Raw genomic sequence first — 15,238 nt, 5'->3', positions numbered from 1 at the left:
TAATCTGTTTGAAAATTGTACTTTTACAGCTATGGAAAAAATGTCTCTTAATTTTTTCCAGAACTGTTGTTATTACAAAAATAGTTCTTAATTATGCTATGACAACACTTTTTTTGCAACTTATTTCAATATCGTATATCGTGATAAAACTTCAGCAATTAATCGCAACATGAAAAATTGATATCAGCACATGCCTAGAGCCGTGATTCTCCCGCTCACACGGTGCACGCTTTATTTAACGTTACAACTGATGTAACATTTGGAATACTCAGAGTCAGATATTAACACTATTTTTGACGTCACTACAAGGAAACAACTCGGTTTATTAATAAAGTCATGTAAACGTGGTTTATTCAAGTTATTAGCTTACTGATCTGCATGTACACATGCTCATTGTTGCATTTTTGTATTGTGTGATAATGTGACATTCACACATTCACACAAACATGCATAATGTGGGGTTTAGTACGGTCACATTGGAAATCTGTTATTCACAGCCTAATCTGGATAAACAAATTTATATGACTTTTATGTTTAAATAGTGATGTATTGTTTCAGATTGTACGGATTCATACAAAAATCAGCAACCTGTACCTGTACAATAAATAATCAGGCTATAATGCACAATACTTCTTCCTAAATATTTCAGTCAGTGCAGAGGAGCGATTACTGAGGAGCAGTTACAATCATTATTTTAACGTGGACAGAAATCCGACCCTGTCATCCTTCTTATTCAGAGCTGAAGATCACTAATCACCTTCATAAGGCAAAGGGACTTTTGATCAGGCAGCACCTCTAACCCATTAGGGCGTTAAGTAGTCTCTTCAGCTGAAGCTCCCCTTAATTACCTTGACAGACTCTCTGCAGCAAAATTAGATGGGACTAATCATGTTTTTAGAAGAGCCGTGGTTCATTTCTAACCTCCAATGCAGTATGAGCATACAGCGGCTTTGAAGTAGAAATAGATTGGCTTTAACAATGCCACTCAGCTAACATGGTGTGGTATGATGGTTAGCTCATAAAATGATTTTTTTTGTTTTGTTTAGATTGACTTATGCACTGATTAAACACTCAACACTAAAAAAAAATGATAATGACACCCTGTAAAACTATTCTGTAACTTAAAATTTGTAATTTGTGTGGGGACATCTCAATTAACAAACATATTTCAGCAAAAAATATTATCTAAAAATGTACACCTTTGGCCAATCATTCATTGGGCCCTATCATACACCCGGCACAATGCGGGTTATCATTTTCACATCCTGCGCCCTGTTTCTTTTAAATATCAAATGCATTTGTGCTTATTTGTGCACCCATGGGTGTGCTGGTCTGATAACGATGTGTGTTCAGGCACATTGTTGGCGTTTTGCTATTTTGAGGCAACTGAAAACGACCATTGACCAACAAAGACCCGGGCCCTATCCCATGAAGCCGGTTTAGCTGGCTAGTCAGATATGTTTAAGCTTAATTTGTTCCAATCCTGGGTTTTAGTTACCATTAAAGTGGTTTGGCTTTTAGCTGTGTTCATCGCCACTTACGTTCCATGGCAAACCTGCTCCAGGGCAGGTTATGTTCTGGATAAGGAATCTCAAACTGAAATTAGACCAATCAGCTGTGACTAAAGTGACACACTTCTGATGCTGCCCCTGTTTCTACTCCAAATTAAAGATCACCACATAGCAAATGTTTTTTTTTTTAAGACTAAAGTGTCTAGCTTTAAAATATGCTTATTTATAATAATAGTAATTTTGAATGATTTAGATATAATTTATGGTATTATTATACACTTAATCACTTACACATTTATAATTTTAGTTAATCAATCATTAATAGGCACTTTGTTAAAATTAATATAAATGGCATATATAAAGTCATAAAAATAAGCTTTAAAATCAATAAAGTTATTAAAAAATAAGCTTACTGAGCTTAAATGTTCAATTCTCTCTATATCAACTAAACTAACTTCAAAACTCTTACTTGCATTGAAAATATTTTTTTCTTTAAGTTGACCTCTTTCACAGCTCTTGTCTTCTTGCTGCGTAAATTTCTTTAACTTCTTAATATTTTTCAATGATTTAATAATCTGCAGAAGAGAGAAATGAATCTCACTGCTTCTCTCGCGGGAAGTGAAACTCAATTCCACTGATCCACAGCATGTGATTGGCTGTTCACTTCTGATCCTGAAATCCTGAACTCAGGATTAAAGCCTGAGTTGACAGAGAAAGCTGATCAGCATCATAGTACCAACAAAGCCTGAATAGATTGGTTTGGTTTTGTCAACTCAAAACTAATCCTCTAACCCTGAGTTTTTAAACTACCATCATGGTGCAGGCCCTGGGTCTGAAGTTAACTGCAGTATTTTTTGTGTTATTTAAAGAGTGTGTTAGTAATATGCACCTATAGGCAGGTGCACAATGCGTGTACACTCTGCTTATTACACACAGGGACATGCAGCAGCACACAAACTTTTTTTAAAGTATGAATAATTAAAGGATTAAAATGTAAAACATTATTATTGTGTACATAAATATAAAACTGCCTACATGTCATAATGGATAGTCATTGCCTGTATCAGAATTAGCCTACCTGTTTTCAGTAATGAAGAGTAAGCAGGCGTCATTGGACATGCCTGCTAGAGAAGGGTTCAGGTTTTCCACTTGCAAATACTGCCATGTAAATAGCTAATTTAAAGGGAATAAGAGATGAAACTTTGATTGGCTTATTGCACATTATGCCAGAAACACACCCATGACTCATTATATGGATATGAAACACACCCATGACTCATTATATGGATATGCGCCTGGATATGACCAACGCATCCCTGAAATGTCTGCAGAGATCGTGACAATTAACGCCCCCGTAAATGCCGCATCGACACGACATCCTCAATAAACCCGTCTCCGGTCTGACGACTGCAATCTTTCGAATAATCTTACGAATATCTAGTTACCTAATATGACTTAAGACCTGCAATGCTGCCAGAATTATAATCATACACTGTTTGTTTGTCAGCCCGAGGAGAACTGGTACCCTGACTGAGCCTGGTTTCTCTTTTTTCTTTCTCCATTCTGGCCCTAAGGGAGTTTTGGTTCCTTGCCACTGTCGCCTTTGGCTTTTAGCTTGCTCAGTTGGGGACACTTAAATTTCAACTATATTACCAATCTGCCCACATTGACACTATATGATAATTGAAATTAGCTGGATAACATCACTGTTTTCACCAAAACGGCTGTACATCCGAATCAAATTCTGTTGCATTATCTTCCTGTTAACACTGTGAAGCTGCTTTGAAACAATTGGACTTGTACAAATAAATATATATATATATATATATATATATATATATATATATATAAAAGTGATATGATTTGTTAAAAGAATAGGGTCCCTTTTAGACCATACACTGTGAACATTGAACTAGCAAAAGTGGGCCCATAGTGTGCGAAAAGTACCCAGCATCCCATGAGGGTGTAAGTGATTTCACCAAGTACAGCATGTTCCTGGATCAACATCTTTGTTAGAACAACTGAACCTAGAACAACATTCCAATAAACCAATCCAATTTCAGTGACAAGTTTATGGTTTATCAAGTTCAGGCTTATAACCAGGATTAGGTGCTTCTATATCAGTGTTATTCAAGTATCATTTAATTCCTTCTGATTTTAGGGATAACTTGAGGGTAGGGATATGACTAAATGAAAACGGGAATGGTTTGCACATCTTGCTTGGAAAATCACAGTGACATCAGTGACACAGTGAACCTAACAAGAATGTGATACTATTCCCGACGGATGTAGATTTTGGAATGGTAAGCAAGGCCACGTCCCTATACAACAGTTAAGAGTCTAAACTTACAGTTGACTGATCCCTAAAATTAGCAATCAAAATGATGACTAAATGCAACATCATGTAAGTATGTAATTTAAGTATTGTATGTTTCTTTCAGGTTTTAGAAATGGTACAAACACTGAAAACTAACCAGGGATGGTGTATAGTGTGCAACTTCTGCAAAAACATGATCTCTTGAGTATCCATATGTATTTTATGTAAAATGTTGTTCTATGTACATTTGCTTGCATTTGAATAGACACTAAGTGTTGACAGCATCTGCATCATTAATCAACTTACGTACAAGTGTTTACGAATCCTTATTTAAACTACAAGTATTTAATGAAAATTAATTGGTCTATTCTGTTGTATTTATGATCAATTAGATTGTTTTCAAATAGCATTTATTAAAGGCACAATATGTCATTTTTTGTGCTAGAGGTCGCTATATATAGAAAAAATAAGATACTTATGTGTGTGTTTATCAAATGGTAGACATTTGAACTTGGAAATAAATGTCAAAGACTTTATAACAGTGTAAAATTTGATTTTCCATGTATATTTCCACCATGTATATTTCCTTGTCCGCTGTAGAGTAATGCAGGGAGTCTTGAGAGAGGGTGTTAAGCCAGCCTATCAGAATTTAGCAGCCTCATCTCTGATTGGCTGGAATTATGTCATATTGTAGCATTGAGTTGAGTTGAGTTGAGCAAGCGAGCCGCCGAGCAGTCAGAGCGGGTATCGGAGCGCAAGCAAACAAGACGTTGCTCATGTGAAATATAACGTCGGCGCACATCCAAATAAGCATAATTTAAATGCAAAATTGATTTCATTTGCTCGAAAATACTCTTATTTGCGAGACGAACATTTCTCCGCAAAACTCAGTTCACTGAGTTCAACTCAGCGCGCAATGCCCTTTTGCACGCTTAAAATATGATCTTGCGTGCGCAGAATTGTGGCAGAATAGTAATCCCATAGGTAATCATCAAAGCCGCCATTGTTGATACGCTAGATCAGAATGGCGTCTGAGCGATTATGGTGTTATGTTCTTCTGTGTAATAATGAACACAGCAGTCATTCTGATGCTCCTAAATCCGAACCACTGAAGACGCAGTGTATAGGCCTGTCGCGATAGTTGATAAGTCAATTAATCGCACGATAAAAAAATGAGCTCGATAATTGCCATTTTCATGCTTTTTTGTTTTCCTCGTCTCTCTCGTTGACTGCGCGCCTCGTCCGTTTGGGGAGGTGTTTATACTCAACGCGCAGACCAGGTGCGGCATGATGAGACGTCATTCTCGGCCAGCAGATTCATCTGGAACTCTTGGCTCTTCGGTTGCGGAGCCACACGCAAAGTTACGAAATTTGACGTGCACAACGTCAAACCACGTCGACGTAATTTTTGCCGCGCACACCGTCACGCTCGAGCGGACACGTCGTTTATTAACGAGGCTTAAAGCTACACTGAAGTTCGATAAACACAAGTTAATTCTTCAGTTCAATCTTTGTGTGTTAAAAAGGCACATAAGTTCCTGTAGAGATAGCAATACACATTCTCCTTTTTTTGCCAAATAAATGAAAAGCATGTCATCAATGTCTTCTCTCTTGATGTATCAAAATATCACTTACTTCAGAGATGGTAAAGTTCAGTTTGTGCATGATTAGGCTATGATATAACAAAAAAAAAATGTATACTGTATCCTAAATTGTGGATAGTTAATATATCATATGCTGAAGTACATTTCTGGATTAAAAGAAATAAACAACAAGAACTGTACAGAACGGAAAACCGTGACCCTAAAACCGTGATACGAACCGAACTGTGGGTTTTGTAAACCGTGCCGCCCCTGATATGCACCTAAAACACAATAATCCGTTGCAGTTTTCATCCATTTTATTTATTGTTTTTGGTACTTATTTAAATGCATTTTTTAAACAGACTGAGAGTCCATCCTTTTATTGTTTTTGGTTGTTTTGTTCATTTTTTGTGGTTATTTAAAATGTTTTCTATTTTTAGTGTTAAATAGTCTTAAGAAATTAAAGATTATTGATCTTTGAAAAGGTGTACCTGCATTGTTAAGCCATTATCATTATTTTAGATGGAAATGGTCTCAGAATGACAATATTATCGTTTATCGCAATAATTTATCATCCAGCAAAATTTGTTATTGTGACAGTTCTAGCAGTGGCTGAGTTTTGTTTTCATCAATGCTTTTATGTTTGCATGAACCGCAAAGCATTTCTCACCAGAACGCTTTATAACTGAGGGTCATTATAAAGCAGGTTTCACTAAGAAGCTGCTTCGGATGGATGGATGGATGGATGGATGGATGGATGGATGGATGGATGGATGGATGGATGGATGGATGGATGGATGGATGGATGGATGGATGGATGGATGGATGGATGGATGGATGGATGGATGGATGGATGGATGGATGGATGGATGGATGGATGGATGGATGGATGGATGGATGGATGGATGGATGGATGGATGGATGGATGGATGGATGGATGGATGGATGGATGGATGGATGGATGGATGGATGGATGGATGGATGGATGGATGGATAGATAGATAGATAGATAGATAGATAGATAGATAGATAGATAGATAGATAGATAGATAGATAGATAGATAGATAGATAGATAGATAGATAGAGTGACTTTCAATCTTAAAATTAAAAAAAAAAATCTGTAATAATTTAACCATTACTAAAATGTATTTAGTATGTAACTTGTGAATAATAAAATGAACAATAAATATAGTGAATATGCTGTGAATACACCACAAATGCACCATAACATTCATAAAAAGCTATTTCTTTTATTCTTGCACTGTAATCCAAATTTTCTGACTCCAAATGACTGCATTATGTGTGGAACGAAACCAAATTCAAGTTATTCATCAATCTTTGTCTATGACATCAGTAGCAGCCATATCTGTGAAATCAATCCCTCATTTAAAGGTCACTTATTTGCCACCTCAAGGAGGGGTATGACAACTGATTTGCATAGTGATATTGAATGCTCATTGGCTCTTGTGTGCCTCATCACCTATTGTGTGTCATGTTTCAGGTACTGCATGAATTTAAATGCGATAATACATTTTATACCAATTAGCAACTCAAATTCTTCTATGTACCTCACACAAAGCTATTGTTTTCCACTAGTAAGCACCTTGAATGCAACACATTGTTTGGTCTAATGGTTTTTGGCATGTTTGCATTACTTTATTGTGATTAACTTGGAGATGGGGTTAAGGAATCTAAAATATATTTATACAACTGTAAAATAAAAAAGTGACTAAATATTTTTGTGACTTTTTTTGTAAATATTTATATAGCTATAAATACATGATACTACTTAGGTTTCAGCATATACCCAATTGTACAAAATTAAGCTTTTGTACCTGCAAATGAGACCAAGCTGGTAAGAGTCTGATAACGTAGATGGTAACTCCACATAATCATTTACATTGTAAGATCATTGTTTTGTAAGACACTACAATGGTGGAAATATGGTACAATAGCTCATTTAATGTAGCATGTTACATTAAGAAAAAGCCCCAGAAAATGACCACCCCAGATCCTAACTGACAGTCACTATGTGCTGCTGCTGTTAACCACAGGATTATGTGACCTTTACAAAAACATGCACCCCACTGAAGCATTGAATGAAGCGAACAAAATTGCACAGCCGTACAGTGACACATCAGTCTGAAAGTCACACTATTATTCATTTGGCTTCATTTGAATGGAAAGAAGGATTTTAAAAGAGTCTTTGAATGATTCCGAGTTTTAAAAGTTTCTTGCTGGGTATAAAGCAGCAAGGTTAAAGTTACAAAATGTATGAGGGCAATCAAATATTTATTTGAAACAGAGCTTTTAGGAGAAATGGTCCTCTGTACGATTTTTGAAATTGCATTAAATTTTTTGTATTCAACTGCATGGTAGTCTTGTCTGTGTGCCATGTGAAGTAAGCAAAAGAACAAGTTTTATAAGTGTCAACAACAACAACACAAAACTCTGTAGACAAATAACATAGTTCCCCAGAAATTAAAACTTAAGCCATAATTTATTCACCCTCATGCTGTTTCAACCCATTTAACTTTCAGTTTCCCCATGGAACACAAAAGAACAAGTTTTACTACTACTTGTATGATCTTTTACATGCATCTGAATTATGGTGTTCAAGGCTCAAAAAGGATGTTAAAGCAGTTCGTACTGTAAACTCTAATAGGTTGGAAGAACTCAATAAGCTTAAAATTATCAACAAACTCTCCTGCTCAAACAAAAATGAAATATTATATATATGTCCTGCTAGTCTAAGCATTGTAATGGCAGTGAATGGCAGCTCAAAATTTGAAGCCCCAAAAAGTAGCCTCCATCCATTATAAATGTTATCCATACAGCACCGGGGGGTTGATAAAGGCCTTCTGAAGCGAATCGATGAGTTTGTGTAAGAAAAATATTCATGTTTACAACTTTATAAAGTTAAGTATCTTTCTGTGGACCAACTTCTGTAATCAACTTGCGGAAAAAGTGTAACACCTCTCGCACTACGTCTTGTCATTACCTTTACCCATTTCCACATTCTTTGTTTGTGTGCCTTGTGTGTGATATTGCAGTTGATGGCTTTTGTGAACTTGATAAACATACTGAAATTTAAGACATTTTTATCAGAACATTTTGACCAATGTATTAATTGTTTCAACACAACATTCATAAAACCAGCCCAAAATATTAAAATTAAAGGTGTCATGAACTGGCTTTTTTATTTATATATACAGTTGTCTGAGGTCAACTAATGACGTTCGTGTGGTTTTTACATTCAAAAACATTAAAACTAATAAGTAATAGGCTATTTTCTACACTGGTTTTGAGGCCCTCTCCAAAATGCTGGGTTTTGATGGGCGTGACAAACTGGAGACTTGGAAGTAAACGCCCATGGCTATGATTGGATAAGATTTGCATATTTAATGAGCTTAAGCTCCCCTGTCAGTCCACATAGAGGACTGACAGCGGACTAACCAGAGAGGAGAGGAGAGATTGAGGGAGAAGCGGCAACCAGAATGATTCTCTCGAACACAGGGCTTGTAAACGTCTTTATCAAACAAACACAACAAGTTATTTCTCATCAACCCACAATTGATTGGACTATTATTTTTATATTACACATATTTATATTACAAGATCCGATTATATAAGTGCGACATACACGTGCGAGAGAATAGCAGAACAAGAACGGAATATAATGAGATTCATCGGCCTGCCGGGCTTTGCGAGGCCTGGCCCATACGTGTCTGAGTCCAGCGTGCTAAAGTTATGCTCAGTTAGACACTTACTGTACACATAAGCAAAGTGATCTATAACAATGCAATTCTATTACATATAAAAATATGTTTTACTCACATAAGTGTGTTGCACCATTCCTGTCAGATCTAAATCCAACATCGACCAGAGATTTGTTTACAAACGTTTCCTCAGTGAACTGAAGTGCACTTGTCTTCCCCATGTGAGCTGGAACTTTATTTAAAATAAAGTTCAATCACACATTTCTAATATTAGGATCAGAAGGAAGCTTATGCAGCGACGGTGTTCTTCCACAACCAGGAAATAGCGCCATATCTTTATCTTCCGCGGCATGCTTATTGTTGTTGACCAGCTAGCACGAGCCCTCCATGAGTCAGTGGGCGGGGCTACGGGATTAGACGCGCTGTAGAGGTGTGTGTTTCGTCGCGCAATGACGTAAGTATGAAGCACTGGACTATTTGCTGAGCCTGGTGTCTATAAAAGCTTTTCTTTGACTAACGAGGAAGTTTTCAGCTCTGAAACGTACAGGATATTCTTAATTGCCATGACCTTTTATATATCAAAAGCTCAAGGGAAAGTTGATTTCTCAATTCATCACCCCTTTAATATTAATAGATTTAATGATGAGCTATCGTATGGCTTCATAAGACTTGAATGTAATGTACAAGTCATATGTGGCACTTTTTTGACACTTCTGTGTACTCTTTTGAAATCTCTAATCCTTATTCATTGTAAGATAATAAAAAACACATAGAAATAAATACTAGCACAGTCTTCCAAACTGGAAAAAAAAAATCCATAGTCATACAAGTTTAGAATGACGTGGGTGAGTAAATTATGAAAGAATGTTTAATAACATTCTTTTTTTAATAACATTAAACAGTTCTCTATTGTATGTTGTTATCTTTGAGCTAATGTGGCATTCACTAAAACAAGTTATCTTTTGTTAGTATGTCTAAAGGTCAGCAGTGCCATATAATATTCTCTTTAGGTAAAAACCTCTATTACAAAAAAATACAAAAAAAAAACAGCAGCATTTGCACGGCCTTGATATGGGAATCAGATAATCCAGGAACCTTGAGGTGGCAGGGGCATATTGTATTTACCCACAATCCTCTACAATTTCAGCATTCCACTCACAGTACATCTGCATTCATGTATTTGGCAGACAAATACTAGCTAAAAACAGCACAGATGCATACAAAAGCATACTGGAAATATACTATCCAAGCACCTTTGCCATACTAATTTTAAATGTGCATACATCAACCTGCAAAAAAAGGTTTAAGGAAAAGCCCCCATCAGTAGCTATGTTTCCATCCACCTATTTTATTTTATTTTGGATATTGCATTAAAAAAAAATTGCTGAATGTAAATGCCAAGATGCACCTTAATTATAAAACGGTGCATAAAGTAAAGTTTTAAATCTGATAACATGCACATGAACTATGATGGAATCATGTTCACTGAATAAATTCCTCAAGTGACTTTAGCCCCTTTCACACATACAGTCTTTTCTGGTAAATTACCATTAAGAGATCAGGGGCCAGATTTACTAAATAGGGCAAATTAGCTCGAGAGCACAATTCCAAAGAAGCAGGAATAGGAGTAAATGAATGAACACAGATGCAGCTAGATCATTTCCATAATGACCAACACAATCTACCTAGGGCTGTACAATTAATAGAATTTCTAATCGCGATTACGATTATGGATTAATGTCTAATTTCTTTGTATAATAGTTTTACTAAATAACATATTAAACAGGAAAAAAGATCATAAGCTAATCAAGACAAAGAATGTGCTCTGGCGTTCTCTGCGCCGTCAAAATAAAAGTCTCAAAAATAAGCGCAGCTTACTAGGGCTGGGCGATATGGAGCAAAAAAATATATCTCGATATACGATATATATCTCGATATCTTTACAGGAAAAATAACCCCCTAAAAACTACAGCAAAAACAAATATGCCAAATACCACAAATTCTTTTTTTTATTGAAGTGCAAAGAGGTAGGCAGTTCATGTAGGAACAAAGTGCTTTTGCGACATTTAAAAAAAAAAACTCCCTGATGTCATAAATAATAATAATTTAACTGTAAAAGAAAATAAATAATGCATATAGCCTTATTTTCATTCATTTCATGCTTTCAAAAGATGAATCAAAGACTCCTTTTTTACAGTTAAAGTAAACAGTAAGCATTCTGCAGAAATATAGGGGCATGACTGAGATATTAATAAACTGATTTTGTCATAACACCACTTCCTGTTAAATTTGTATCAAAATTCAAACAGTAGATGTCTTGCTCTTTAATAAAGCGTGACTGAGCGCCTCACATGAGCCGATATTCACTTCTTTTCCAGTTACAGAACGAAATATGAATGTCAGAAGGTAGGCTATATGATAGGTAAGGTAGGCTTAGGCTACAGCACAACTTACAGAAGAGCACTGTGTCTCATAGGACACCCGGGATGTCTCGTATTTCCCTCTTGGTTAAAACATGAATAGACCTATAATCATAATCCCGTGTTAAAGCTGACAAAATAATAATGATATTGCAATAATTTTTAAATGTTTTCAAATGATATGCGATCATTTTGACATTTTAACCGAAAACCATGCGATCAGTTTGACACAAATCATAAACTGACATGATTGTGAACGCGTCTCGCACCAATATTGCCAATCACCTGACTGTGGGTGAAACTTGCGATTTGAACTATGATGAACATTAATATTTCTTTATGAATTTTAGCAAGCAGTTGTGTTAGAAGGAAAATCATGGTCTCTAAACTGAGTCTTGAACAACGCACGCTCTTGTCAACATGATAACTAATCCTCACCTGGTTGCGACACCGCCGTGTTTATTAAATCTTGAAAGTTTGAATGCCAAAAGAGGGTTTGCGCTGACACAAGCTGTTAGTAACTGTGAACAGACTTTCTCAAAAATACCGGTAAATTGGTTATGGCAGTTCGTGAGATGTTTTAAGTTGTAGAACATCTTTTCGAAGCAAATTTCAAAATGTAGTACGTACTATATAGTGATTTCACACACAGCAAGGCCTTATTTTCCATCCATCAATGCTGTGGCTCTGCAGTAATTGAGTACTATCGTAACTGCAATACATAACTATTACATGTCTTGTGTTTTTAAAAGCAAAAGCGAGCTCTCATCCCCTGTGAGCCTGTCACTCAAGTAAAAAAACTAAAACCAATAAAAAACTAAAGTGCTTCTCTTTATTCAGGTGGATAAAGAAAAAGGCTTAGCTTTTAAAGGTAATTTCCGATTAGGATTGAAATCACAAAGTTTACCGGTATTTATTTGTTTGTGTGAACAGCACATTTGTGTATTTACTGGGAAATTAGTTCTGGTCATTTTACAGTAGTTTACAGTATTGCTGTGTGAAAGGGGCATTTATATCAACAGAGGATGTGATTTGATAAACTGGACTAACCAGCTCACAAACTTCATTGCGCAGCTTCTCAAAAAGTGGTTTAATCATTCTGAAATGCCCAAGCCGAAGTGTCATTAAAATGGAGACTTCCACCTCTGAAAAGTAGATGCAGTAACATGACTGTGTTTATTGAATTTTGTCTGTGTACTCTGAGGTGTAAGTGATTTATTATGTATGAAAAATTGCAGCGACTTTTTCTTTTTTTTTACATATTTTGCACCAATTTCCCAGGAAGTGAATAAACAGTGCTTTATTGGCAAATATTGTATGCGATATTCCAATGTTGCACACAAGTTGAATTGAATTCACAACTTTGGATGGAAACATGGCTAATGTAAGCTAATAAACCAAAGGCCTCTAGTGACAGACTACACTGGGAAATCACAACAGTCTCTATCTGTGACCTCGATCAGTAAACTATTTGTCATTTAGAACTTTAGATAAACCCCAAAAAAGATACTATCACACAAGCATTCAAACATGAACTGAAATAGAAATGTTGACATTTCAAAATTGACGTTCTGCTTTTCTGTCTCTCTAAACTGAACAGTGAGTAAAGTAAAACAAAAACAGACAAAAAAAAATCTTGGTAATTTTACAGTTCAGTTATCTCTGGTCCAATACAGTAACATATGAAACACAATAATTGATGAACTAGGCCTATCTGAATGTACATGAATTTATGATCAGACAAGCATTCAAAATAAAATAATGCTTGTTAATAGTCACTTTATAAAATGGCTTCTAAAAACTTCTAAGACTCAAAACGTTTAGATAGGACGTGTGATTATGACACATGAACTATCAGATGTGCGGTTTCATTTTACATTATTCAGTTCAACGCAAAAACATTACTGAAATCTTAGGTTAACTCTTCAACAATACGCCCAACTGGGTAACATTGTTGTAAGTATGCTGCAATTTAGCTAAAACAAAGTCTAATTGGTTTTATTAGCCTACAGTAATTATTTTCCTAAGAATTAAAGAGATTTTTTTTAATGTCATCTTTGTAGCCGGGTCGAATATAAATGAGCTTGAGAGAAATTTAGCAAACAATACAATTAGTGTACAAGCTTATCAAAGGTAATGGCATTATTAACTTTTCCTGTCATGCTGTGGAAAGAGACCAAATTATATTAATTTGACAGTTTGATTTTTTTAAAATTATTATTAGAAGGAACAACATGCAGTAACCGAGTTTATGTAATTATTATGTTTTGGTCATTAAAATATCTTATGAATTGAATTGTTGGATACAACAGAGTAAGACCAGTGAGGTGAGGCTAAACTTAATCATTTTGTTTGATGTGTTGAAACCAGCTACATTTCATGCTGTGTAATTGTTAGCTGTGGTAATTTTATTTGCAAACTCGGTTGTTTTTTATTCATCATGTTGGCTTCGTGTGAACAGTCATGGGACGCCTACCTAGACAGCATTGTTGGGCATCACAAGCGCGCTTTAGAACACGACTATAGTGACCGCATGTTGTCTAGGTAGACAGCATACTAGGTATTGTGATACAGTCATCATGAACGGTTAGAGAGATGCGGGTGTGCTTTGAATTGAATTGATATTTTATGTACTCACTCTTGAGCGCGCAGATCAGCTGGTGTCCATCTTTAATCAGCTCTTTGATGAACTTGTTGGTTCGATCCAGCTCGATCTCATGACATTTGAGTCTCTCTCTAAAGTCCGGACTGTCCACAAAAGAGTCACTGAACTCCAGAGTCGGCAACCCCATAATCAGACCTGAAATAAAGCCTCACAAAACAACTCAGAGTTTCCTCAGACACACTGGCGGATCCGTGTCATCATCCTCATCATCATCCACACTCCAACGCGGGAAGAGTTGCTCTTGCAGAGATTCAAGCGAAAGTTTCTCTTCACTTCCGCGCTCTGAACTTTCATCAAGCCAAACTTCTGCAGCCAGCCTGAGAACATGAGACTCCTGCTGGTTACATTAGATAACACTAGACGTGCTATTTTGTAATGGCTTACACATTTCTTTAAACCTAATCAACAAAAAAAAGGCAAATCTTAACTATGACTTTAATCATTTATTAATTAATAGTAAATGTTTTATTTATTTATGTGTTTATTTATTTGTTACTATTTCGCATTTTCACTTCACTTACAGACAGGACAGCAACATGAAAAATAGGGTAAAGTATGGTCATTTTTACATATTAGCTTTAACTAGCATGTGCAGGATAATGATGCATCAGCCGAAATATTAAGGGCATCTACACATTTGCTAATTTAGTTGTCATAGCACAAAAGTGTCATATGAAAAGGTAGGTGAATAACTGATTCATTGCTCACAAACAAAGTAGAATCACAGAAAAGAAAATTAATCTGAAAAGTACATTTATTGTTTAACTCATATAAAGGCATGTATAATTATTTCACTAAATTACACCTAGGTTTTAATGAACAGTGATGTCTAAAATGTACTTCTAACTCATGAAATAATTGCATAATGCCATGAATAAAAAATGAAATAAAAAAGCATTACGTAAAAAAAAATAATAATAGTAACAACATGCCACTCAGACCTTATTATTCTGGTAAAATATAGACAATATGTCCACAAATCGAAAAACATTAAAGCATCCATCAATTAATCATTAAAAGGG

The 15,238-nt window shown here is 35.7% G+C and overlaps 1 protein-coding gene across 7 annotated transcripts in view; it reads right to left on the bottom strand.

The window, feature by feature from the left end:
- The window catches only part of LOC137043196 (rho GTPase-activating protein 42), a 186,351-nt gene extending 171,842 nt beyond the window's left edge, over positions 1-14,509 (bottom strand). For all 7 annotated transcript variants that reach the window (XM_067419374.1, XM_067419377.1, XM_067419376.1 and 4 more), the window contains exon 1: positions 14,190-14,509. In XM_067419374.1, coding sequence (XP_067275475.1) covers positions 14,190-14,343 — 154 coding nt within the window. In that variant the 5' untranslated portion in view covers positions 14,344-14,509. The remainder of the gene's footprint in view (positions 1-14,189) is intronic.
- Positions 14,510-15,238: the final 729 nt, after the last annotated feature.

This window comes from Pseudorasbora parva, chromosome 16, assembly GCF_024679245.1.
Source record: "Pseudorasbora parva isolate DD20220531a chromosome 16, ASM2467924v1, whole genome shotgun sequence".
Classification (NCBI taxonomy): Eukaryota; Metazoa; Chordata; class Actinopteri; order Cypriniformes; family Gobionidae; genus Pseudorasbora; species Pseudorasbora parva.
This window is presented reverse-complemented; position numbering and strand designations above follow the sequence as displayed.